The sequence below is a fragment of the Salvelinus fontinalis genome, chromosome 20 (genome assembly GCF_029448725.1).
Source record: "Salvelinus fontinalis isolate EN_2023a chromosome 20, ASM2944872v1, whole genome shotgun sequence".
Classification (NCBI taxonomy): domain Eukaryota; kingdom Metazoa; phylum Chordata; class Actinopteri; order Salmoniformes; family Salmonidae; genus Salvelinus; species Salvelinus fontinalis.
The window spans coordinates 11,658,545-11,685,546 of record NC_074684.1 but is presented as its reverse complement, the minus strand read 5'-3'; the positions used below and the strand labels follow the sequence as shown (position 1 = coordinate 11,685,546).

Sequence of the window (27,002 nt, the reverse complement as noted above, 5' to 3'; positions counted from 1 at the left end):
CCGTAGCATTCACATCTGTATCCATGAAGTGCTTTGAAAGGCTGGTCATGGCTCACAACACCATCATCCCAGAAACTCTGGAACCACTCCAATTCACATACTGCCCCAACAGATCCACAGATGACGCAATCTCTAGTGCACTCCACACTGCCCTTTCCCATCTGGACAAAAGGAACACCTACGTGAGAATGCTTTTCATTAATACAGCTCAGCGTTAAACACCATTGTGACCTCCAAACTCATCACTAAGCTAAGGACACTGGGACTGAACACCTCCCTCTGCAACTGGATCCTGGACTTCCTGGCGGGCCGCCCCCAGGGGGTGAGGGTAGGCAACAACACATCCACCATGCTGACCCTCAACACGGGGGCCCCTCACAAATGCGTGGCCCCTCACTACTCCAACAGAGGAAAGAATGAACTTTGTTTCATCTACTGCTGGTTTGACAATGTTCACTCAAATACGTTTTTCCACATAATTGATGAAATTAGATTTTTATTCTATAAAGATTGTAATTGTGTCAATATGTTGTGAATATTGTAGAAAAATCCTCAACGTGAAGTACAACCTGGTGCACACCAGCTTACCATGTGCAGTAGGCTCACCGTGTGAGTCATCAAAATTACATCTTGCAATCATTTCAGTGGAGCTGTGGGTCTCCTTGCCCCCCAGCAGCCAAATCAAATGCTCTGCACCATATTCTGATGTTTAATTTATAACCTATATTCAAGGACTGTGAGACAAATGTACAGGAATTATTTAGCCATTTAATTTTTTTCACATTATTGCTTTACAGTAAAATGCATCAGTTGGATATGTCCAGTACAGCAAGACAATACATTCATATAAGTTATACAGATGTCCTCGATAATTTTTTATAGTAACTAACTTTACATTAAATATACACTACATGACCAAAAGTATGTGGACACCTGCTAGTCAAATATCATGGACATTAATATGGAATTGGTGCCCGCTTTGCTGCTATAACAGTCTCCACTCTTCTGGGAAGGATTGCCACTAGATGTTTGAACATTGCTGCAGGGACTTGCTTCCATTCAGACACAAGAGCATTACTGAGGTCGGGCACTGATGTTGGGCGATTAGGCCTGGCTCGAAGTCGGCATTCCAATTCATCCCAAAGGTGTTCGATGGGGTTGAGGTCAGGGCTCTGTGCAAGCCAGTCAAGTTCTTCCACACTGATCTCGACAAACCATTTGTATATGGACCTTGCTTTGTGCACGGGGGCATTGTTATGCTGAAACAGGAAAAAGCCTTCCCCAAACTGTTGCCACAAAGTTGGAAGCACAGAATCGTCTAGAATGTTATTGTATGCTGTAGCATGAATATTTCCCTGCACTGGAACTAAGGGGCCTAGCCGAACTATGAAAAACAGCCCAAGACCATTATTTCTCCTCCACCAAACTTTACAGTTGGCACTATGCATTGTGGCAGATAGGAAAAATAACTGTCGTCCACCTAATTCAGAATCGTCCGTCAGACTGCCAGATGGTGAAGCGTGATTCATCACTCCAGGGATTGTGTTTCCACTGCTCCAGGGTCCAATGGCGGAAAGCTTTGGCATTGCTCATAGTAATCTCAGGATTGTGTGCAGCTGCTCGGTCATGGAAATCCATTTTATGAAGCTCCTGATGAAAAGTTATTGTGCTGACGTTGCTTCCAGAGGCAGCTTGGAACTCGGTAGTGAGTGTTGCAACCGAGGACAGACGATTTTGACCCACTTCAGCACTCGGCGGTCTTGTTCAGTGAACTTGTGTGTCCTACCACTTCGCGGCTGAGCCATTGTTGCTCCTAGACATTTCTACTTCACAATAACAGAAGTTAGTGTACCGGGGCAGCTCTAGCAGGGCAGAAATTTGATGAACTGACTTGTTGGAAAGGTGGCATCCTATGACGGTGCCACGTTGAATGTCACTGAGCTCTTCAGTATGGCCATTCTACTGCCAATGTTGTTTATGGAGATTGCATGGCGGTGTTCTCGATTTTACACACCTGTCAGCAACGGGTGTCGCTGAAACAGCCAAATCCACAAATTTGAAGAGGTGTCCACAGACTTTTGTGTATATATATATATATATTTATAATAGTGTATTATCATAATAATAATAATAATTATTATTATTATTAATATGATTATTATGTATTCCCATTTTTATTGGTTGACAAATGACTCCCACATCACATTGAGCTCACAGTGCATCTGGTCGCATTCATTCAAGAGAATTACATATGGTTCCACTCCGGTGTTCAGTAGTTATAGTTATTGTGTGTGTATGTGTGTGCAACATTTTCATAGTGCAAACAAATTGTGCAAAGAGCAAAAAATACCGTAAACCTCAATCTAACAGCGTGACAAAATGTGAAACTTCTTCACCATCAAGTGACATTTTGACCCTAATAAGAAATTATTAATTAACAATCACAGCAAAATATCAACTTATTTATTATCAAAACGACATTAGACATGTCATTAATGTTATCTGGACTATTATTTTAGCAAAATTACTGTAAATTTGCATATTTTGTAAAAAGAAAACATATGTCCTTTATATAATGTGCAGATTTTTTCCAAAGTACAATTCCACCTTAGTACTGAAAAGCTCATTTACCATTTTACTAAAGTATCATTTAGTTTTCAGTTTTTTTAAGAAAATATAAATGTGGTAAAATTGACTGCCATTTAAAGGGGCAGTACACCAACATTTGAAATAATTTAACCCTGAAAGACATTGACCAAAACTATGGCTTCGTTTTCTTTAATTACTTAGCACACAGCCAGCGTTAGCATTTATGTGAGTGAAACAATGGGAGTGGTATGGGCTATGGTAGCATGCTTCAAAAAGCATGCCCCCAATCCTTTAAGTTACTTTAAACCAAAGGGTATAGCATTTAGAATATCATAACACCTTGCACATAAAGTATATTGGAGGTTATTATAGGAATTCTGGTATTTATAATATTTTCAGTAGAATATTTTTTGGGGGAGAATACACACCAATATTATTAATAGAACCTCACAATAAGATGCAGAGCATTCAATTTGCCTGCTGGGGGGGGGGGGGGGGGGGGCAAGGAGACCCCCAGCTCTGCTAAAACCATGACAACTGTGTGCCATTTCAAAGGGATTGTTAAATACATGTTAACTATTTGGTTGCAATATCATCACCTCTTGAAGAGCAGTCAGAACTACACATTTCAGATTATTCCATGCAAAACAATTGATGACATTTAGCTCTATCAGAGTTATACAGCAAGTAGCTGCCTGCTTTTCATGATCAGTGACCATCAATTGATCATGTCATTTCAGATATATTGTGAGTCTAACCTCATGTATCTCAATATTGGCCACCATTAATTAGATATGACTGATATAAAATATAAGTGAACTATACCTGACAAGTATGAGTGGTTTAGGTTCATTTCCCATCCTTTGTGGGGTCTGCCTGTCAATCAGCAGAAGGGCGCATTTGCCAATGTACTGTCAGTTAGCTGAGAATGTTTACTTTGCAAGCTACCGGTAGAAATGTTGTACAGTTGGCTAAACATAGTGATAAGTAGACCTAATGTACTTTTTTCTCCAACCAACATAGGCCTACCTAGCGAAGTTGGCTACCATTATCCTCTTTTCAACATTGTTTTTACGTGTTTAATCACGATTGCTGCTGACAGATAGGATAGGCTATATTAATGGACCATGTCAGATTGGCTAGCTAGCTAAGAATAGATCACGTCAATATGGATAGTTAACAAGCTAACTTTCAGGGGATAAACTAGATGGCTGTATATCCAAATATGTGACTTGTTTCAGGAAACTAGGCATATGTCGTGCGTCACTGCTTCCCAGGAAAGGCATTTGAACGTAAAAATCAAAACTTATTTTTTGGCAGAAATGCCTTCTGGAACATGCAAACTTTAATGTGCCTTAATAACAAACTTGTATGCCATCTGTAAATACAAATACAATTGTTAAATTACGAGCCTAGTTGGTTTAACCACAGAAAAAGACAAGAACCTTCCCGCTAGCCATGATTGGCTGAGATAATGGATGGGCTGGAATTGCCGAGAGATGAGTTTGGATTGGTCTGCCATGTAGCTCGCTTCTGTCTATAACATGAGCTGGTCAGTATGTGTAGGTAATCCTTTCCAACGCTTAATAAAATAAAATAAATCACGTAGTAGAATTGCAAAATTATGTGTTTACCAGAAACAGTAATGTGAAGAACATGACCTGTACCAAAGTCAAATTATTATTTAACGTTAGGCCAACGAGACAGTGTCCAAGTTCAAAAATGATCTGGTAGAAAGATATTTTCTGTAATTGGCTCGCCGTTAACTTGTAAATAATGATCTTGTTGTGAGTTTATTTTCCTTAATTATATAGACAAAAGAGATAAAGTGAAGACGTTGTCAACAATATGATATGGTCATTATTTGAACTGGCTAGCAAGCTAACATCAGCTAGCTAGCTAACTAACATAACATCAGCTAGCAAGCCAGAAAGAACCAAACATGGTTTAGAAAGTTGCTTTAAGTTGCCTGGTTTGCTAGATTGACATATACATACATTTTTAAACGGGTGGGTTTATTGGTGTTAAACTACATTAGTTATGCTAATTTGGACCACCAGGCTGCTGATGTCATGCAGCCTGTAGTTTTTGTGTTCATACTTCAAATTTTGCTACATAAGACTGAATCAAGCCGGTCGGTCACATACTTATTGATTTGCTTGCCATCTATAGTGGAGATGACAGTAGTCTAATTGACAACTTTACCAGGACGAGGACTTGCCAATGTCAAGCTCTTTCAGAAAAGCCTCATCTCTGATGAAGCAAGCTAAATTACACGTTGTTTGCTTATCTAGCTACATGCTACATGGATAGGCTACCCTCACGTATCTGAAAATACATGATCAATTGATGACAAGCATGCAGTTACTTGCTGTATAACTCTGATAGAGCTAAATGTGGAATAACGGACATGTGTAGTTCTAACTATACTCTTCAAGAGGTGATGATATTAAAACCAAATAGTTATAAAATGTATAAAGCAATCCCTTGAAAACAGAAAGTAGTTGTCAATGGTTTTAGCGGAGCAGGCAAATCAAACGCTATGCACCTTGTGACGTTTTATTGATAACGACCTATACAGCACTATGTGTACATTCAGAGGGTAACTGGTTTCTGTACTACAGTTTTACCAAGTAACAAGTACACTGACAGTGAGCTGCTTCGACTGCAAATAAGCAAATATCGAAGTTCATTTAGATGTTGTACACGGTCATACCTAGTTATAACCATAGGCGAGTGAGTACATAAGGCCCCCCTCCACCCTCTGATGATATGTAGAAACCTGGAGACAGGTTTTCCCTAGAATAACAACTTTTCAGAGAATATACACCAATACAGCTCTCTATGTAGATTCAGAGTGTATCCGAGTTCTGTATTGTTAAGTATTTATATCTTTGGCAGACTTTGTATACCACTGGCAGATTTTTATATGCACAAAAATAAGGTAATTTGGGTTTTGTGGTATATGTGGTATAGAAAAGTACAATCTTAGGTGAGTACATGGGAAGCTATATGTCTGCAGGTGATCTGTCTATCTGGTCAAAATCCATGATACAGGTCCCCCTCCACCCTCTGGTGGTGTGGATAACTTGTTACCATGTCTCCAGAGAAAACTAGATTCAAATAAAAGGTCCCATTTATCAAATTACTATAAGCAGACTTAGGTGTTTTTGACTGGGGTCTTTTAAAAAGTCCATATTCATACATAAACACGAAAACAATTATTTAGATTTAAGAACATGTTGATCGACAAAGTCATGAAATATTTGACAATGAACCCAGTCAGTAGCTTGAGGGTTAAACCATGTGTGTTATAAAGAGGCGGAATATTTAACTAGTTTAATTACCCGAGCAATACATAAAGTGGTCTCTTTATACACACATTGTTGAAGAAAAGTTTTTTAAATTGTCACTCTCAGATTATGAGGTTTATGGTATTTTTGTTGTCTTTGCACTATGATACGTTTCAAATTAAATCACACTACCAGATTATAATTAACAAGGCCTGAGAGGGTGTGGTATATTAGCCAATATACCACGGCTAAGGGCTGTTCTTACGCTTGACGTGAAGTGGAGTGCCTGGATACAGCCCTTAGCTGTGGTATATTGGCCATATTCCACAAACCCCCGAGGTGCCTTATTGCTATTATAAACTGGTTACCAACATAAATAGAACAGTAAACAAGTATTTTTGCCTCACACCAGTGGTATATTGCCTGATATACACACAGCTAAATGCTGTTTTAGCCAATCAGCATTCAGGACCCAAACTACTCAGTTGATAATGAGGTTTACGGTAATTGTTACACTTTTTATAATTATTTCGCACTAAGTAAATGTTGCCCTGGGTGTATGGGGCTATGTGTGCTCTTTTATTTTGTACAACATGGTTTCTATGTATTTTTAATGCAGAGCTATGGCATGATTTATGGTATCTGAATTCAACTTATTTTTTTTAAAAAGTGATTGATAATAAACGTTTGTGGCAGATAAACTGGCAATATGTGTGGATGTGTGTGTTGGATGAGTTTAAATAGTCAAACAGTAGGAGCAGTGTGAGCTGCTGTGCTGTTACTTTCAGGACCTGGCAACCAGTGCCCAATTCCAAGGCAACCCCTAGACCCTATGCTCTATTCGCTTGTGGAGATCCAAGGATTTTATTGGTATTGTTACATTCCCCAATAAATAAATACAAATCGTTGCTCAAAAGAAATAGGGAACGAACAACTGAGCCGCTGACAACCAGAGCGAAACAGTTTTGGTTTCAAAGTGTGTTTTGAAAGGCATCAATGTGGGTGCTGGCCAAGCAAACCACCCGAGTAGCATCTTAGCACCCACTAGACTTGCCTGATATCAGACAAATTAAAGGAAGAAAACACACACAACTTAGGTGAGACACAAGATACAGTAAAAAGCTTTGTTTACAACCTTAAAGAGGAATAGCTAAACGGCAGTGGAGGCTGGTGGGAGGAGCTATAGGAGGACATTGTACTGGCTGGAATGGAATAAATGAAACGGTATCAAACATAGAAACCACGTTTGAAACCGTTCCATTTATTCCAATCCAGGCATTACAATGACCCCGTCCTCCTATAGCTCCTCCCACTAGCCTCCACTGCTAAACAGCCGTATAGCTCTTCCAACATCTCCATTTCCACTGGAACACTGTGCCAGCACAGGTGAAACTATTGGCTGATTAACAAGGCGACAGGTGCAACACATCCTGACCAACAAGGATGATTCCAATCAGGGCAAGCCACACCCAAACAGAATCAACCCTCGAAATCGAGCAAAATCCCAAAGCCTATAACAGTATTAGCACAAAATAGTGAAACTTACACTGAACCTGGACGTTAGGTGGCTATGTGGAGCTATTACTGATTGCTTACACCTGTCTAACCCTCTCAGATCTCCACAAGTGCATAATGTGTAGGATCTAGGGGTCCATTTGGGATTGGTCCAAGGACACGACCACACAGGTGTTAACCCAAACCCACTACTTAAAACCAATGACAAACAAACGGAAATGTACAATGGAAAACAAACCCCCAAAAACTTTTGACATTGAATCAACTCAGGTATATGCTTGTTCTTTTGACCCAAAAAGCTGTTCAAAAATGTACAGTTCAAGTCGGAAGTTTACATGCACTTAAGTTATTAAAACTCGTTTTTCAACCACTTCACAAATTTCTTGTTAACTTGCATGAGTTAACAATACATTTTCCCAACAATTATTTACAGATTATTTCACTGTATCACAATTCCAGTGGGTCAGAAGTTGACATATACTAAGTTGACTTTGCCTTTAAACAGCTTGGAAAATTCCAGAAAATTATGTCATGGCTTTAGAAGCTTCTTATAGGCTACTGCACATGGGGACAAAAAAATGTCCTCTGGTCTGACAAAAATAGAACTGTTTGGCCATAATGACCATCGTTATGTTTGGAGGAAAAAGGGGGAGGCTTGCAAGCCAAAGAACTCTATCCCAACTGTGAAGCACGGGGGTGGCAGCATGTTGTGGGGGTGCTTTGCTGCAGGAGGGACTGGTGCACTTCACAAAATAGATGGCATCATGATGGAAAATGTGGATATATTGAAGAAACATCAAGACATCAGTCAGGAAGTTAAAGCTTGGTCACAAATGGGTCTTCCAAATGGACAATGACCCCAAGCATACTTCCAAAGTTGTGTCAAAATGGTTTAATGACCACAAAGTCAACTAATTGGAGTAGCCATCACAAAGCCCTGACCTCAATCGTATAGAAAATTTGTGGGCAGAACTGAAAAAGCGTGTGCGAGCAAAGAGGCCTACAAACCTGACTCAGTTACACCAGCTCTGTCAGGAGGAATGGGCCAAAACTCACCAACGTATTGTGGGAAGCTTGTGGAAGGCTACCCAAAACGTTTGACCTAAGTTAAACAATTTAAAGGCAATGCTACCAAACACTAATTGAGTGTACGTAAACTTCTGACCCACTGGGAATGTGATGAAAGAAATAAAAACTGAAATAAATAATTCTCTACTATTATTCTGACATTTCACATTCTTAAAATGAAGTGGTGATCCTAACTGACCTAAGACAGGGAATTTTTACTAGGATTAAATGTCAGGAATTGTGAAAAACTGAGTTTAAATGTATTTGGCTAAGGTGTATGTAAACTTCCGACTTCAAATGTACATATGAACCACGGGGTCTGAAATGATTGACACCCTTGATAAAGATGAGAAAAAAATACTGTATAAAATAAATAATTCAAATACTGAGCTATATTGTATTCAAACAAATAATTGGGAGATTATGATTTTATACTAATATACTACCAATTTCTCAGAGAAAGATTTTGTTTAACAAGTCATATTTATTGATGAAAATAGTAGGGGTCCAATTTTACCGTTAAAAAACCTGCTTCATTCTAACAGGAGGCTGAAACTTTGCCGCAAGTGGATGTTCCAGCAAGCCAATAACCCCAAGCACACAAAATCCACAAATAAAATGGTTAAATCGGCCCCAAAATCTACATTTTGCTATTGCCATCTCTTGCCATCTCGTCTCCGGACTTGAAACCCATTGAAAACCTGTGGTTTGAATTGAAGAGGGCAGTCCATAAGCGCAAAGGATATCAAGGATATGGAAGGATACTGTGTGGAGAAATGGTCTATTATTCCTCCCAATGTGTAGAAAAAGTCTGTGCCATTATCCTCACAAGGTGAAGTATTGAAAACAGGGGTGTCAATCATTTTGACCCCTACCCTTTGATGAAAAAATATATATTACTTGCTAAACAAAATCTCTTTCTCTGAGCAATTATATTAGTATAAAACCACATCATTTACTTTTCTTTTGCATACAATATAGCTCAGTATTTTAATTATTTATTTTATACTGTTATTTTTTTCAAGGCTGTCAATCATTTCGGGCCCCACTGTATGTACAGTTAATAAGGAAGAACGAAAAGATTGAGAATGCAACAATCGTTAACAAGAAGGAAACAATGAGAATCAAATTCAAATGGCACTAGTAGAGAATACTTTTTCACTCTTCTACAGGGAAAAGACCCACTGGGGGGCATACAGTGCAGTGAGGGTAACTGCTATAAATTGATAGTCGAGCGGGGTGGAGGACACACGATACGGGTAGCATTGATGGCATTGGGATGTGATGAGGAGGATGGGGGGGTTGAGAGTCTTGAGGACCTATGTGGTCACCTTCTTCCAAGAGAACGCAGCTAGAGTCAAAAACCTCCCCCGGGAGTAGCAGCTTAGGGGTCCAACTCCTAAAATTTCTGCTACTCAGGTTCATCACACACACACAGATGAGATCTCATCTCACAAAGTTGTCTTTCCTGGAGGAGAATTTCCAGAAAGGTCAGAGGACACTGGACTAAACCATCTGTAGCCTGGGGGGTGTTTCCCAGCATCCCGGCTGGTGTCCTTCCCCTCTGGTCTTCAGGTAGAGTTGGTGGTTGAATAATGCCCTTGTGCCAGGAGGGTCGGACTCCCCGCACACACAGAATCCCCCATTCCAGAACGTTCCATCCATGTCCTCTGGCTCGGTTCCTCAGCTGTCATTCACACAAGCGAGCTCAAATGTTCTCCTAACATTATGGCAACCTCCATAGGGGCCCTTCTAATTCCAACACACAGAACGCATAACATTGAGATTGCATATACAAGTACCTGCTGCCAACACAAAAAGGGAAGGTCATGTTTTCGTCATTAACACTCCCCTATTAAAGCAAATCTTTCCAGCTTATTGTAGACTCAGTCTCCGCAGATGTTTTTGCATGATGTCAAATGTCTCAGATTGCAGTAGCTTGTAGCTGCCGTTTTTTGTAAAGTGGGTGGGGGGTGGCAGCCACGCACGCACACCCCTCAGCCTATCACTTTTCGTACTGCCGAGGAGCCTGCGTTTATACTCCCAGTAAGTACAATGCACTGCAGACAGACTGTTGTGTGCTCACGGGTGTGCCCCCACCCCCACGCACGCACACTCACATATAATGTACATACATACACTCAAAGGAAGCACTAGTTGACTCAGACTGAGAGGACGGCCTTGCTTGTTTTAAAGTGCATTATCTACATGTAATTAACATTGAGCTAACACCACCAATGGCGCCACCTACTGGAACTTCAGAGGCTTCAAATATTCCCTGATAACCAAACAGCTGTGGTTGCTTAAGACCCCTGCCATGCACAGACAGATCAGAGTGAGGGGGCAGCATTGCCCCCTAGTGGTCAAAGGGGGGGTCAATGACAGAAGATGAGAAGAACAGACCGATTCAGATCACCTGTGATGCAATACACATTTCTCCATGCTGTTGTGCGAAGATGTCCTAATATGGACACCATTCCAAAGATGACACCGTATCCCCCCGTTCAGTGACGTATCTGTCGCATCTCCCCAAGATCCGGTGTGAGTCGTTTCTCTCTTTAGTGTTTTGCAGTTGGAGGGTGTGTGTGAGAGATATCAGTCTCTGATGGAGGAAAAAAAACAACAGCTGAACTTTCAGCACAACGGGTTATAGAGTCGCCTCCATCAGCCAGACGCCCTCCCTTCGAGGGGGGCCAAATCTCCTTACAGCAAAAAGCATTTTCTCCGTGCGCAATTCCTTTCTGTGAAACAGGCAATGTCCTTTATGATTGCAACAAGCTCTCCTCTACATATTTCATGGTCGTTTTTAAACTCCCGTTTGAAAAACAAAAACCCACACGATACAAAAAGAAAATGAAAAAAAAATACATGTTTACAAGTTTAACAATGTGCAGTGTTGCAACTATACATCATATGCGCTCTTCTTTCAGTCTCAGCTTTGAGTTGACCACGTACTCATTTTACATAAAGATTCCTGACAAAATGTCCTTCTTAAGAGGTGATGAAGTGAAGAGTAAAAGAGTAGTAGATTGAGGATTGAAAGGTGAATGTCTGGTGCAGAGGGGTGGGACGTAGCGATGTGGAAACAGGAAACTATCACAGCTTGGACCATGTCAGAGGGGTCCAGGCCAGAAAGAGTAGAAGAGCTGCCCAAAAAAAGTTCCTCCTCCAAAGGGTGGGGGCACAAGCGGGATTTGGGGGAGAGGTAGAGATTGAGGGCGAGGTCGTGTTTTCTTCCTAGGGTCTTTGGGTAGATCTGTGGTGTGGGGTAGGGAGGATAAGAGAAGAGGTTTTGATGGGGGAGAGTGGGAGAAATGGTTGAGTGTCAATGTTGGGGTTTACGACTAACCCTAACCTGAGGTATGTGTGGGTTCTTGTGAGAGGGAGACTAAGTAGTGTAGGATCCCCTTAAGTCAAAAGCCTTTGATGAAATGCTAATGAAAGCACAGTAAGACTAGAGATAGTTGGAGGGGGTAAATGGAAAACAGATTAGTCTGACACTGGGTCCTGTCTGTTGGATGTGAGAGGGGAGGACGTTTGAGGCATGGAGAGGCGTCCATCCACTCCTCAGAACAAAGCCTCATGGGAAAGCGAGTCCAAGCACAGGGAGAGACAGATTTAAAGACAATGAGCAGATCAAGAGGTCAACAGGTCTGTTATGACAATGAAAGATGGAGTCAGACAGACAGGAGTTTCAGTTACAAGGTTTAGTAATGTAGTGGATGACGGCGAAGAAGGTTGATTGTGATTGGTCGCTCTCTGGGATTGAGGGGATGGAGCTTCCTGATTCAGAGGTCAGCGTGGGTGGGCAGGGTCTAGCTACTCCTCCATGCACATTGGCAGGTTGACGAAGGTGAACACGTTGTACTCGATCATGATGGAGAAACACAGGAAGACAGCGTAGAGGACCAGCGTGTAGATACCCAGCTTCAGATCCAGCTTCCAGTGGTTCACGTGGATCCCCCCCACCTGCAGAGGTGGAACACATACACAGCACACCATACTTAGTGTGTTTCTCTGCCCAGGCGTAGCTGACGCATGCAAGATCATACAATGCCTTATCTTTCAATGCCTTGAAATTACGTATCAGCTAACCCCATCATATGTTATAGCAAACTGATGGCCGACTGTCGATGACATGGCACGCAAACATTGGTTGATGCATGCAACGTCCGAGCAGGGGAACGCGACCATAGTCAAAGGTACATCGGACCTCTGTATGTACACCTGACTAGTGGTTGATGGTTCATCAAGAAATTACTGGCAACACTTTTGTTCATCCGTCTCTGCCACACACACACGCATGTGCAAGAAGGCACGCGAACGCATACACACACGGTTTGGAATGGGACAGAAATATTTACATTTATAAAATGTTCTAAATTGCTATACTTTATTTCAGCATATTATCTTCTCTTTTTTTTTTAAATAGGAAACTATTATCTAATTAAATTTAAAGACACCTGTTAATGTAATTAATCAAATGATGACTTCCATTCGTGTAATTGAGCTTATCAGACACTTTTTTCAATAACACCAATTTATCACTTCAAGCTGCAATATGTAACTTTTTGGGCGACCGACCAAATTCACATAGAAATATGTGTTACAGATCTGTCATTATCATTGAAAGCAAGTCTAACAACCGGTAGATATGTTCTATGTGCTATTGTTCTATGTGTCCTGTTCTTCAGTTTCGTTTTTTGTGTCTTTGACTTTTGCTTTTGCACACCAGCTTCAAACAGCTGAAAACACAATATTTGTGGCTATAGAAAACATATTTCACAGCGCTTTAGACGGTACAATGATCATCTACACGATACTTGCTTTTTTGTCACATACTGTACAGTGCCGTGAAAAAGTATTTACCCCCTTTCTGATTTTCTATACTTTGCATATTTTTAATACTGAATGTTATCAGATCTTCAACCAAAACCTAATATTAGATAAAGGGAACCTGAGTGAACAACACAACAATTACATAATGATTTAATTTATTTAATAAACAAAAGTTATGCAACACCGAAAGCCCCTGTGTGAAAAAGTAATTTCCCCCTTACACTCAATAACTGGTTGTGCCACCTTTACCTCCAATGACTCCAACCAAACGCTTCTTGAAGTAGTTGATCAGTCTCTCACATCGCTGTGGAGGAATTTTGGCCCACTCTTCATGCAGAACTGCTGTAACTCAGCGACACTTGTGGGTTTTCAAGCATGAACTGCTCATTTCAAGTCCTGCCACAGCATCCCTTACAAAAAAAATATTGCAGTTTTGAAAATGCAGTAAAAGTGCAGTAATTGCAGAATAACTGCAGTTATAGTTTAGTGTAACTGCTGTTCAACTACAGTATAACTGCAGTTACAATGCAAAATTATTGCAGTAAAAAAACTTTGGACGCAGTATTTGCAGCATACTGCAGTGATACTGCTCTCTGACTGCACTCTTTTTTTCGTAAGGGACCTCAATTGGGATTAGGTCTGGACTTTGACTAGGCAATTCCAAAACTTGCTTTTTAGCCATTTTCATGTAGACTTGATTGTGTGTTTTGGATCATTGCCTTGCTGCATGACCCAGCTGCACTTCAGCTTCAGCTCACAGACGTATAGCCTGACATTCTCCTGTAGAATTCTCTGATATAGAAGGAACCAGGAATTCTGCTCTGTAAGGCAAGTTGTCCAGGTCCTGAGGCAGCAAAGCATCCCCAAACCATCACAGTCTACATGAAAGTGAGTAAAAAGCAACACATTTGAAGTTTTGGAATGGCCCAGAGCTAATCCCAATTGAGATGTTGTGGCAGGACTTGAAATGAGCAGTTCATGCTTGAAAACCCACAAATGTTGCTGAGTTAAAGCAGTTCTACATGCATGAATGGGACAACATTCCTCCAGAGTGATGTGAGAGACTGATCAACAACTACAGGAAGCATTTGGTTGCAGTCATTGCAGCTAAAGGTGGTACAACCAGTTATTGAGTGTTACGGGGCAATTACTTTTTCACAGGGGAATTGGGTGCTGCATAACTTTATTAATTAAATATATAAAATATGTATACATTTTTTTTGTTATTTGTAAACTCAGGTTCCCTTTATCTAATATTAGGATTTGGTTGAAGATCTGATAATTCAGTATCAAATATGCCAAAATAGAGAAAATCTGAAAGGGGCAAATACTTTCACGGCACCTTATACTGAAATGCAGTGAACCATTTGAACTTGAGCAACCAGGAAATGAGCGATTTCTGTATAGTGCCTCTTTAAATTGAACATACACACAGAAGAGTTTGCAACAAAACAGTAGCATTATCCATATCCACAAAACAGAACCATTCCAATAAAAAAATCTAAGGCCACACAGAGGTGCAAGAACACAGATTAAATTGTATATGCATTCATGAACTGTCTGTTTTTGTCCGTCAACTCAAAGTTGCATATGTACATTAAAAAAAAAAAATTACATTTATTTAACTAGGCAAATCAGAACAAATTCCTATTTTCAAGGCGTGTTTTTTGTGTGGACAATCTTCTCCGTTGTCTATCATCAGCCGACGGATGACTCCCTTTGAAAAAACATTGGTTCCATAGCCTAATACACTGACAGACTGTTCAGTGGCAGAGACATAGATACTGTAGTCTCTATACACAGTAAGACTTGTCAGTAGTATAATGTAATGCATGTATAATATATGCCATTAAGCAGATGCTTTTATCCAAAGCAACTTAGCCATGCGTGCATAAATGTTTTACTTATGGGTAGTCCTGGGAATCGAACCCACTATCCTGGCGCCACAAACATCATGCTCTATCAACTGAGCTACAGAGGACAGAATCGTCTCACCGTTAAAGCCACAGAACCCAGCAGCAGCACCACAGAGTAGAGAAGTCCTCGACTGTTGATAATGACCTAGAGGGGAACTCATAGTTAACATTACATGGGGAATATTTAAAAATACTATTAACTTAATGTACAGTTGAAGTCGGAAGTTTACATACACCTGAGCCAATTACATTTAAACTCAGTTTTTCACAATTCCTAACATTTAATCCTAGTAAAAATTCCCTGTCTTAGGTCAGTTAGGATCACCACTTCATTTTAAGAATGTGAATGTCAGAATAAAAGTAGAGAGAAGGATTTATTTCAGCTTTTATTTCTTTCATCACATTCCCAGTGGATCAAAAGTTTACATACACTCAATTACTATTTGGTAGCATTGCCATTAAATTGTTTAACTTGGGTCAAACATTTCGGGTAGCCTTCCACAAGCTTCCCACAATAAGTTGGGTGAATTTTGGCCCATTCCCCCCAACAGAGCTGGTGTAACTGAGTCAGGTTTGTAGGCCTCCTTGCTCGCACACGCTTTTTCAGTTCTGCCCACAAATTGTCTGTAGTATTGAGGTCAGGGCTTTGTGATGGCCACTCCAATACCTTGACTTTGTGGTCCTTAAACCATTTTGCCACAACTTTGGAAGTATGCTTGGGGTCATTGTCCATTTGGAAGACCCATTTGTGACCAAGCTTTAACTTCCTGACTGATGTCTTGAGATGTTTCTTCAATATATCCACATTTTCCATCCTCATGATGCCATCTATTTTGTTAAGTGCACCAGTTCCTCCTGCAGCAAAGCACCCCCACAACATAATGCTACCACTCCCGTGCTTCATGGTGGGATGGTGTTCTTCGGCTTGCAAGCCTCCCCCTTTTTCCTCCAAACATAACAATGGTCATTATGGCCAAACAGTTCTATTTTTGTCAGACCAGAGGACATTTCTCCAAAAAGTACAATCTTTGTCCCCATGTGCAGTTGCAAACCGTAGTCTAGCTTTATGGCTGTTTTGGAGCAGTGGATTCTTCCTTGCTGAGCGGCCTTTCAGGTTATGTCGATATAGGACTCGTTTTACTGTGGATATAGCTACGTTTGTACCCGTTTCCTCCATCATCCTCACAAGATCCTTTGCTGTTGTTCTGGGATTTATTTGCACTTTTCGCGCCAAAGTACATTAATCTCTAGGAGACGGAATGCGTCTCCTTCCTGAGCGGTATGACGGCTGCGTGGTCCCATGGTGTTTATACTTGCATACTATTGTTTGTGCAGATGAACGTGGTACCTTCAGGCGTTTGGAAATTGCTCACAAGGATGAACCAGACTTGTGGAGGTCTACAATTTGTTCTGAGGTCTTGGCTGATTTCTTTTGATTTTCCTATGAAGTCAAGCAAAGAGGCACTGAGTTTGAAGGTAGGCCTTGAAATACATCCACAGGTACACCTCCAATTGACTCAAATGATGTCCATTAGCCTAACAGAAGCTTCTAAAGCCATGACATAATTTTCTGGAATTTTCCAAGCTGTTTAAATGCACAGTCAACTCAGTGTATGTAAACTTCTGACCCACTGGAATTGTGATACAATGAGCTATATGTGAAATAATCTGTCTGTAAACAATTGTTGGAAAAATTACTTGTCATGTACAAAGTAGATGTCCTAACCGACTTGCCAAAACTATAGTTTGTTAACAAGAAATTTGTGGAGTGAAAAACAAGTTAATGACTCCAACCTAAGTGTATGTAAACTTCCGACTTCAACTGTATAGATTAAAGCAATATTCAAAATTATAAAAGTTGGCCCAACTCACGGGGTGCGTCTCAATAGTCTTAACTGGCTTCCTCTCTGGCCAAGAGTATGCGTTATACTATTGAGATGCACCCCTAGTTGAAGTGTGGGAGAGGAGGAGAGAGCTGGAGAAACAGTAGGGTCACGGACTCAATCACACAGTACTGAAACACTTGTTATTTAGTCCGTAACAAATGTGTTATTCCCTCTCCAACACATGACTGATGAACACTTCCAACTCAAGTGCTCAGAGTCAACATCACTTGACTTCATTTCAGTGCATACGCTTCCTGAAAGATGACTACTAAACTACACGTATTTACAGTGCACATTGAGTTACAAAGTTGTACGTCAAGCAAAGCAGTAATCTCTCAATGCTCCCTACAAGAAAAGCTGTCCCCTATGCTCCAGGGTGAAGGTACAGATCTAGGATCAGCTTCCCAACCTTAAACATTTGTGGGGGAAATGCTATACTGATCCAAGATCAGCGACAAGGGGCAACTGAACCCTACTCCGTTCCCTATAGCTGTTCTTACCTCAGAGCCGTAGTTGACCGCCATGGTCTGTAGCGCCCAGGGCAACCCCAGCCCAACCAGGATATCAAACACATTACTGCCAATGGTGTTGGACACAGCCATGTCACCCATTCCTAAACAGAAATAGTTGTCATTCAAAATACAAGTATTTTACATAAAAGCAACATTCAGAATTAACTTTGAAAAGCCTTAAAACAAGATTATTGCCAAAGATGGTACAGTCCAAAGATACCTTTTGTTTTTCAATGAGTAGGTGCCCTTGATTTCCATCCTCACCAACCGTTAAAGGGAAATTACAGAAAGTAGAGTTGTACCTTGCCGAGCAACGATGAGACTGGCGATGCAGTCTGGTACACTAGTGCCCGCTGCCAGGAAAGTTATGCCCATAATGACGTCTGGGATGCCAAGGGTGTAGCCGATGATGGTGACCTGTGACCACACACACACATTACAACTGATAAGTGACCAGAACAGCCAGACACAACTCCCACACACACCCCTCCTCCACACCACACACAGTCTTGTACAGCTGACCTTGTGGGGACATTCAAAATCATATATTTTCCATAAACCTAACCTGCACTCTTACCCCTAACCTTAATCCTGACCTTAACCCAAAAGCCTTAGCCCTAACCCTAAACGTAATTCTAACCTTAACACTAATTCTAACCTGAACCGTAAACCCCCTATAAATAGCAATTGACCTCGTGGGGACTAACAAAATGTTCCCAGTTGGTCAAATTTCTGTTTGTTTAATATTCTAGTGGGGACTTCTGGTCCCCACAAGAATAATTAAACACGTTCACTACTGTACCCTGAGACTCACCATCCAGACCATGAAGTAAGAGAAGACGGCAATCCAGACAGTGGAGAGGATAAAGGAGAGCATAAAGAACTTCTCCCATCGAGGCTTGGCACAGTTGGGGATGGTGAAGAACAGAAGGAGCAGCAGGGGCCACGCGATCAGCCACTTGCACTTGCTGCTGATGCCCACTGTAGGATTGAAGGGGCAGGTAAAATCAACCATATGTATTTATAAAGGCCCATTTAATATGATATCAAGTCAAAGTGCTTTAAAGTAACAAAGCCCAGAATTCCAAAGAGCAAGCAGGAGCACAGTGGCGAAGAACAACTCCCTAGGAGGACGTACAACTCATTCTAGTACAGTGTTCTGGTCCTGGAAAAACTAGGTCAAATCTAATTTTACTGGTCACGTACACATATTTTGCAGATGTTATTGCAGGTGTAGCAAAATGTGTGTGTTCTCCAACAGTGCAGCACCCACAATACCACATAATGACAAAGTGAAAACATTTTATTTTTACTGAAATACCTTATTTACATAAGTATTCAGACCCTTTCCTATGATAATCGAAATTGAGCTCAGGTGCATCCTGTTTCCATTGATCATCCTTGAGATGTTTCTACAACATGATTGGAGTCCACCTGTGGTAAATTCAATTGATTGGACATGATTTGGAAAGGCACACCTGTTTATAAGGTCCCACAGTTGGCAGTGCGTGTCCGAGCAAATGAGGTCAAAGGAATTGTCCGTAGAGCTCAGAGACAGGATTGCTTCAAGGCACAGATCTGGGTAAGGGTGCCAAAACATTTATGCAGCATTGAAGGTCCCCAAGAACATATCATAAGGTGAATGCACCAATTTGTACGTCGCTCTGGATAAGAGCGTCTGCTAAATGACTTAAATGTAAACAGTGGCTTCCATCATTCCTAAATTGAAAAAGTTTGGAACCACCATGACTCTTCCTAGAGCTGGCCGCCCGGCCAAATTGAGCAATCGGGGGAGAAGGGCCTTGGTCAGGGAGGTGACCAAGAACGCGATAGTCGCTCTCACAGAACTCCAGAGTTCCTCTGTGGACACCATCTCTGCAGCACTCCACCAATCAGGCCTTTATGGTAGAGTGGCCAGACAGAAGAGACTCATCAATAAAAGGCAACTGACATCCCGCTTGGAGTTTACCAAAAGGCATCTAAAGGACTCGCAGACGATGAGAAACAAGATTATCTGGTCTGATGAAACCAAGATTGAACTCCTTGGCCTGAATGCCAAGCTTCACATCTGGAGGAAACCTGGCACCATCCCTACGGTGAAGCATGGTGGTGGCAGCATCATGCTGTGGGGATCTTTCTTAGCGACAGGGACTGGGAGACTAGTCAGGATCGAGGGAAAGATGAACGGAGCAAAGTACAGAGAGATCCTTGATGAAAATCTGCTCCAGAGCGCTCAGGATCTCAGACTAGGACGAAGGTTGTCGAAAATCTTGAGACAAATATTTGCACAGATACCGGAACCTGAAGATTCAGTTAGACTTTATTACAAAGTAACAGAGCCGAGCAATTTCATGAAACAGCTCAAATCTCTTATCACAGAGCACTGCCTTTATAGTATTATGTCTTTGCATAACGTATAGAGTCTCCTCCCTCTATAGGAAAATAACTCCTTGACCTTTCGCCACCATTGTCTTTCAGTCTCAGTTCTTGCTTGTTAACGCCCACATCTGACAGCTGTAAAGGTTATAATGGTAGCGGGGCCCTGGTCCTATATGTTCCATTCCTTATATAGCCATTCTGTCTCAGCACTTTACAGTGGACAGCCTAGATGCTGCTAATAATGGAAATGTTATCATAGTAATGAGTTTAGCTCCCACAAGGTTCACCTTCCAACGGAACAACGAGTGTAAGCACACAGCCAAGACATTGCAGGAGTGGCTTCAAGACAAGTCTCTGAATGTCCTTGAGTGGCCCAGCCAGAGCCCGGACTTGAACCTGATCGAACATCTCTGGAGAGACCCCATCCAACATGACAGAGCTTGAGAGGATCTGCAGAGAAATATGGGAGAAACTACCCAAATACAGGTGTGCCAAGCGTGTAGCTTCATACCCAAGAAGACTCAAGGCTGTAATCGCTGCCAAAGGTGCTTCAACAAAGTACTGAGTAAAGGGTCTGTATACTTATGTAAATGTGATATTTCAGTGTTTTTATATATAATACAAAAAACAGTTTTTGCTTGTCATTATGGGGTATTGTGTGTAGATTGATAAGGGAAACAAACAATTTAATACATTTATAATAAAACTGTAACATAACAAAATGTGGGAAAAGTCAAGGGGTTTGAATACTTTCCGAATGCACTGTACATATGAAGTGGGTAAAACGGTATTTAAGTGACCAGTGTTCAATGACTGAACATAGGGCAGCAGTCTCGAAGTTGCAGGGTTAAGGTGCAGGTATTTGGTCTTGCCCAGCACTAACACAACCAATTTAACTCGTCAGCTACTTCAATCATAAAGCACTTGGAGGTTTCATACACACATTGAAGCAGTGTTTGTCATGCACATAACTCTGTCAAAGATCATTAGAATCAGTCATGATATAATAGTCAATGGATAATTTGGGTAAGGACACCACGTCTACTGAAGTGTAAGCAAATGTTTAAATCTGATGAGCCATATCTTAACATCAAAACATGTACTATCCACAATAATGTCAAGCTCTCTCTGGATAAACAACTCGCAAATACACACACACACCAGGGATATGAAAGGGGGAGATTGTCTCATTTTCGGCCTCCTCCTCTGCAGGCTTGTCCTCAGGCACGTTGCCGTTCTCAACATCCACCTTCCCCTCCAGCACCTGGGTCTCCACTCCGTTGGCACCCTGGACCAGCTTCTGACGCTGTCACAGGAAGAGGCAAAACAGGGAGTTGTTCATTAGGGCACACATCGGAAAATGCTGTTCAAAGAAAAATGAAAGGGAGTGTTTGGTATTGGACCAAGTCCAGATAGTCCCCCCTGATTCAGTCTGTTTTTTTCTCGTTTGATGCCTAATGAACACGACCCAGTAGTCAACAGTACAGCAATGACAGCACTATCAAATCTATACAAATGAGATCATTGCATTCTCTAACATGGAAACAAACCATCTTCCTGCAGTTACATCCCTCTCAATCCATACCTCATTGATGATGAGGCGACTGGCCATGCGCAGCCGGGTCTTGGGTCCAAAATGGCTGGTGATCATGATGCGGAGGCCGGCCTCGGGGAAGCGCATCTTCGGAGGGTTGGCATGCATCATCTCATCGACCATGACCACAGACCCACGACTGTAAGCCTTACTGGGCTTGACTGGAGACGGATAGACACGTTAGACTGTCATAACTGACAAACACAGACACTCGCTCTCACACACACACACCAGGATTTCTGTTAGGAAAGTGTGGCGCTGGACATTTGAGAGCAGCATTTTAAATTACCGGACATTTGAGAAATGTACCGGACCCATATGCATTGGGTGCATATCCGAATTAGGGCGTCCACCACGGTGCTCAGAATGACAGGAATCGCATTTAGATTATGGTAATTCATATGAACAGAACATGCAAACCGAGGACGCAACGATGTCCTTCTTACTGAATCCTGATGTGCACTTTGAAGATGAAGAATACCTGTCCACATTTGGTTTCCTCAGCCAACAAGAGAAGTGAAATCACTACCCTATGTCAATAGACGATCCCCCATAGTAGAAGTTGACCTATTCTATTTGTCAGCTTGTCGAGAAAGAAACAGCCTGTTCCAAACTGACTGAGACAGTGGTGGGACGATAGATCCCAAATTCATACAACCAGGAGCCAAAGCTACATAAAAAAAGAAGTTCAAAAGTAATGAGTCTGATGCAACAGATCAGAATGTTCAGCTTAATATGTTGACCAACTATTATTTCTTCACGTTAGAAGCGCAGCAATGCTCACACGGCCGTAGGCTACGCGTGAATGTTTGTTCCATCATGCAATTAACGGGAAAACACCGGTGTCAAAGTGCACCGCACAAGCCAGCGGTTTCATGTGACAGATGAAAACCCCGTTAGAAATGTAGAACGAGGGGAGATTTGATGAAACAACTAGGATGGGTTGTTAATAAGACTAGGATTGTGCCTTTGGCTACTGGACAATGAATGTTCATAGAAAATAATTGCCTCCACGGATATGGTCTGAATTTGTCTAGGCTATTTTGAAGGTAAGACATGCCTCGTAATATATAGTAAAACGTTCGGGTTTCAAACAAGTATATGTTTTCAAAATGCATATACTGCCTCCAGCTCATTGCCAAGTGGTGTTGAAGCAGGCCTTCGGTTGGCTATTCATTTGCTGTTTGAGCTACTGTAGCAGCAGCTCTCACGTCGTCTGACAGATTTTCCGCTCAAAAGGTTCTGTATTTCTATGCTGTTTCGCGTGTGATTAATAAGATGCATAACGAAAATATTGTCCACGCACCAATTTATTTCCAATAAATTATGCAAATATACCTATAGACCGATAAGCATGACCAGTCATGTATTTACATCAATGAAGAGGCTATAAAGCATTACTTGACAATGGGATTTTTCTTCTTCTCCCAGACAATTGGCCAGCAGCAATTATCTTCATCTGCTTTTCAATTAATTTATTTTATCAGCCAAATGCCGGCTATTACCAGCTAACAGAAACCCTGACTCACACAAACGTGCAAGCAAAAACCATCAAACACCAAAAATCCATTTAAGGTGTAAAAACACCTTGCCGTGAGAAGTTCTCGTGTTTTACACATATTTCTGGTAAAATGGCCAAATTCAGGGTCTGATAAGGGTTCTATATTCAACTCTGAAGTTTATTAATTATATATAAATTGACATGCATACTAAGAAAACAAAGCTGACAAACTATATTTTGATATTTATTACCACAAGTCAGTGGGTTGATACCTCAAGAGACAAGCAGAGAAACACTGCAATCTAGCATGCAGAAACACTACACACATTAAGCAGCAGTGGGTTTGGTAAGGCTAAACAGACAGGCGCTTTGACATTAGTGGAAAGAAAGTGGAAGATATGGCCACATCGAGACAAGTTACAACCCTCTTATGACATTAATACCAAAGATAAGGCGGCCGGGAAGAGAGAGAGAGAGGTAGAGATCAGAGGCGGCTGGCGGGAGGGGCCATAGGAGGACAGGCTCATTGTAATGGCTGGAATGGAATAAATGGAACCGAGTCAAACGTGGTTTCCATATGTTCGATCCATTTCCATTCCAGCCATTACAATGAGCTCATCCTCCTGTAGCTCCTCCCGCCAGCCTCCTCTGGTAGAGATAGAGCCAAGTGCTGTGGTTGAGCTGAAGGTTACCTTTATCCCATTGTTAGTCAGCACAGTAGAATGGAGATTGTAGAACTGAAAAACCTTCACCACACTGACAGAGGAAGTCCTACCCAACTCCCATGAACCCACAAGTTCATAGTCCTGCCCAACTTATAGACTTCCATCCAGAAAGCTATGGTGTCCAAAAGCCTGTTTTAGCATGGGCAACCGCATGAAGGACTTATACCATGTTGAAGTAGTCAACTCAAAGATGGTGGTTAATGATGATGTTGCATAAAGACCGCCATTGAAAAAAATGGCCGCGGTTCCTGTCTGTAAGTGGGCGTTCCCTCTTTAGCTTGAGAATACTTTTCCACGTGAGAAAGCGTGCTCAAAGACGGTCTACGTTCCATAATTACAGGTGGCAGTAAATTGGCAACCTTGGCTTTATACCTGTTCAAACAACATCATCCAGGTGGCAGTATGCACCCTTTCAGTTTGTTTGTTGGAAGGAGTAGCAGAATAAATTTGACTACTTCAAAATGGAGATTGATTGAACGGCGCTGCCCGTGCTCTCAGATGCCATAATGGGACAAACGCAAAGATGAGTCATCGAAGTTAATGACATTTGAACTAGAATGCCCGCCATTCCCTCAACCCTATTTGATCAGAAACGACCAATAGTTCATTTTAGTCTTCTTCAACTTTTAGGGTTAAAAGAAAACAAGTAAAGATACAGAGAATAAGCCCATGTCTCGAAAGAAGCTTTGGTGTGTACTACAGCCTGCCTGGTTAGCCTTACCTAATGCCGTGCTGAGTATAGGCAATGATGGGGACGGCATCCCACACACTGTCATCATAACTAGCATTACCATCCTGCATCTCGGTGCTGGCCGCTGCGTTACCATTGGCCTGATTCTTGTCCTTGTTGTCTTTACTCGCGAATAACTTCTGCAAGCTCTGGTTAAACCTGGGAGAAGAGGGGAGAGAGGGACACTCTTTTCATCAACATCCAATAAACAATAACCGAACACTATGCAGTGGTCTGTAAATTCTAAGGAACAGTTTCCTGAACACCGATTAATAAACATACTTAATCTCAATTCAAATATCTTTGTATTCGAGCACTAGGTTTAATCTCTGGGTCCGGGAAACTGTCCCTATGTATACAGTGAACTGCAGCAAAACGTTTGCAACTGTTGACGTGTACAATAACTGTGGCAGACTCAGTCCTGCAACTTTTGGTAAATGTGAAACCATGCTGTATATTTGACATCATACTGTATGTATGCACACATAGGTTATAAAGCGAACCGTATGGGCAAGATAGGATGGTATCTGAAATGGGCAGCGAGTAGTAGGTTATTCTCTGAGTGGCATCATAAATGGGTCATAGAAGGGCAGTCGGAGCACAAGTGAGAGACAGACTATTACTAGGGGAGTGACCTGGATGAACCAAGGCAGACACACAGCCAGACAGAGACAGACAGGTGAAAATCTTCCAGCCTGCAGAAAATCAAAGGGCACTCAAATTCAATATCATTGCATTGAGTCTTTATATATTTCTCGAAAATATAGAAGATACCTTAATGACTTAAATCTGTCTCCCCCACCACATCAATTTCATTGGGCGTGACACCTTGAGTTTTGTAAAGGCACTGACTCAGTAGTGCAGCACTTACTTCATGATGAGGATGTATCCACAGTACATGACCACCAACACCAGGCTCTCCCACCTGAGACGGACACAACAGAGAGACAACCACTGAAATCACATCGTATCTCAGTTACCCAATGAAGCCCAATTAAATCCTATCACATCACCCAATAAGGAGCCCCACAGGTCAGATGCGCAACTAATGCAAATTCCATCACCTCAAGGTATTATTTAAGGAGCAATCGAAAAGAGGTGGGGCTCGCTTACCACACTACCTTCCCATCGTAGATGAACTGGGGGGAAAAAAGAGCACAGGCAGAAATGAAAATGGCAGTTAGGAATTATTCAATATGTACTTCTGTCCTTGAGCTGTTCTAGTCTACAAATGTTCTGTATTATGTCATGTTTCATGTTTTGTGTGGACTCCAGGAAGAGTAGCTGCTGCTTTCGGAAAAACTAACGGGGATCCTAATAAAATACTTAAATATATTGTTAATGGTCGCATACATCACATGTGATGTGCATTTCACTGTCAGACTTACCGCAATAAGAGCGAGGATCGACAAGACGTAGTAGAATGAATCTCGGAAAACAGACCACCAACCCAACACGACAACCTAGAAAGAGAGAGAGAAACAGTCAGTCACAAAAGAGATCACATCCCTGCAGATACACTACATGACCAAAAGTATGTGGACAAAAGTTGGTCTCCCCTTGGCTGCAAGAACAGCCTCCACTCTTCTGGGAAGGCTTACCACTAGATGTTGGAACATTGCTGCGGGGACTTCAGCCACAAGAGCATTCGTCGGGCACTGCTGTTGGGCGATTAGGCCTGGCTCGCAGACGACGTTCCAATTCATCCCAAAGGTGTGTTTGATGGGGTTGAGGTCAGGGCTCTGTACAGCTCAGTCAAGTTCTTCAACACCGATCTCGATAAACCCTTTTCTGTGTAGACCTTCCTTTGTGCACGGAGGCATTGTCATGCTGAAACAGGAAAGGGCCTCCCCAAACTGTTGCCACAAAGTTGGAAGCACAGAATCGTCTAGAGAGTCATCGTATGCTGTAGCGTTAAGATGTCCCTTCAACGGAACTAAGGGGCCTAGGCAGAACCATAAACAACAGCCCGAGACCATTATTCCTCCTCCACCAAACTTTACAGTTGGCACTATGCATTCAGGCAGGTAGCGTTCTCCTGGCACCTTCCAAACTCAGATTTGTCCATCAGACTGCCAGATGGTGAAGTGTGATTCATCACTCCAGAGAACGCATTTCCACTGCTCCAGAGTCCAATAGCGGCAAGCTTTACACCCCTCCAGCCGACGCTTGGCATTGCGCATGGTGGCTTTAGGCTTGTGTGCGGCTGCTCGGCCATGGAAACCCATTTCATGAAACTCCTGACAGACAGTGTGCTGACGTTGCTTCCAGGGACAGTTTGGAATGCGGTAGTGAGTGTTGCAACCAAGAACAGACGATTTTTACGCACTACGCGATTCAGCACTCGGCGGTCCCGTTCTGTGAGCTTGTGTGGCCTACCACTTCATTGCTGAGCCGTTGTTGCTTCTAGACGTTTCAACTTCACAATAACAGCACTTACAGTTAACCGGGGCAG

General features: G+C 41.9%; 1 protein-coding gene across 1 annotated transcript in view; it reads right to left on the bottom strand.

Moving 5' to 3' along the window:
- Positions 1–748: 748 nt before the first annotated feature.
- The window catches only part of LOC129817306 (sodium/potassium/calcium exchanger 4-like), a 79,030-nt gene continuing 52,776 nt past the window's right edge, over positions 749–27,002 (bottom strand). The window contains exons 7-17 of the mRNA XM_055872401.1: positions 25,936–26,010; positions 25,661–25,686; positions 25,419–25,472; positions 24,609–24,706; positions 21,583–21,752; positions 21,159–21,303; positions 18,433–18,599; positions 17,921–18,035; positions 17,607–17,719; positions 15,300–15,365; positions 749–12,434 (exon numbers count right to left, since the gene is read on the bottom strand). Of these exons, the coding sequence (XP_055728376.1) occupies positions 12,285–12,434; positions 15,300–15,365; positions 17,607–17,719; positions 17,921–18,035; positions 18,433–18,599; positions 21,159–21,303; positions 21,583–21,752; positions 24,609–24,706; positions 25,419–25,472; positions 25,661–25,686; positions 25,936–26,010 (1,179 nt within the window). The 3' untranslated portion in view covers positions 749–12,284. The remainder of the gene's footprint in view (positions 12,435–15,299; positions 15,366–17,606; positions 17,720–17,920; positions 18,036–18,432; positions 18,600–21,158; positions 21,304–21,582; positions 21,753–24,608; positions 24,707–25,418; positions 25,473–25,660; positions 25,687–25,935; positions 26,011–27,002) is intronic.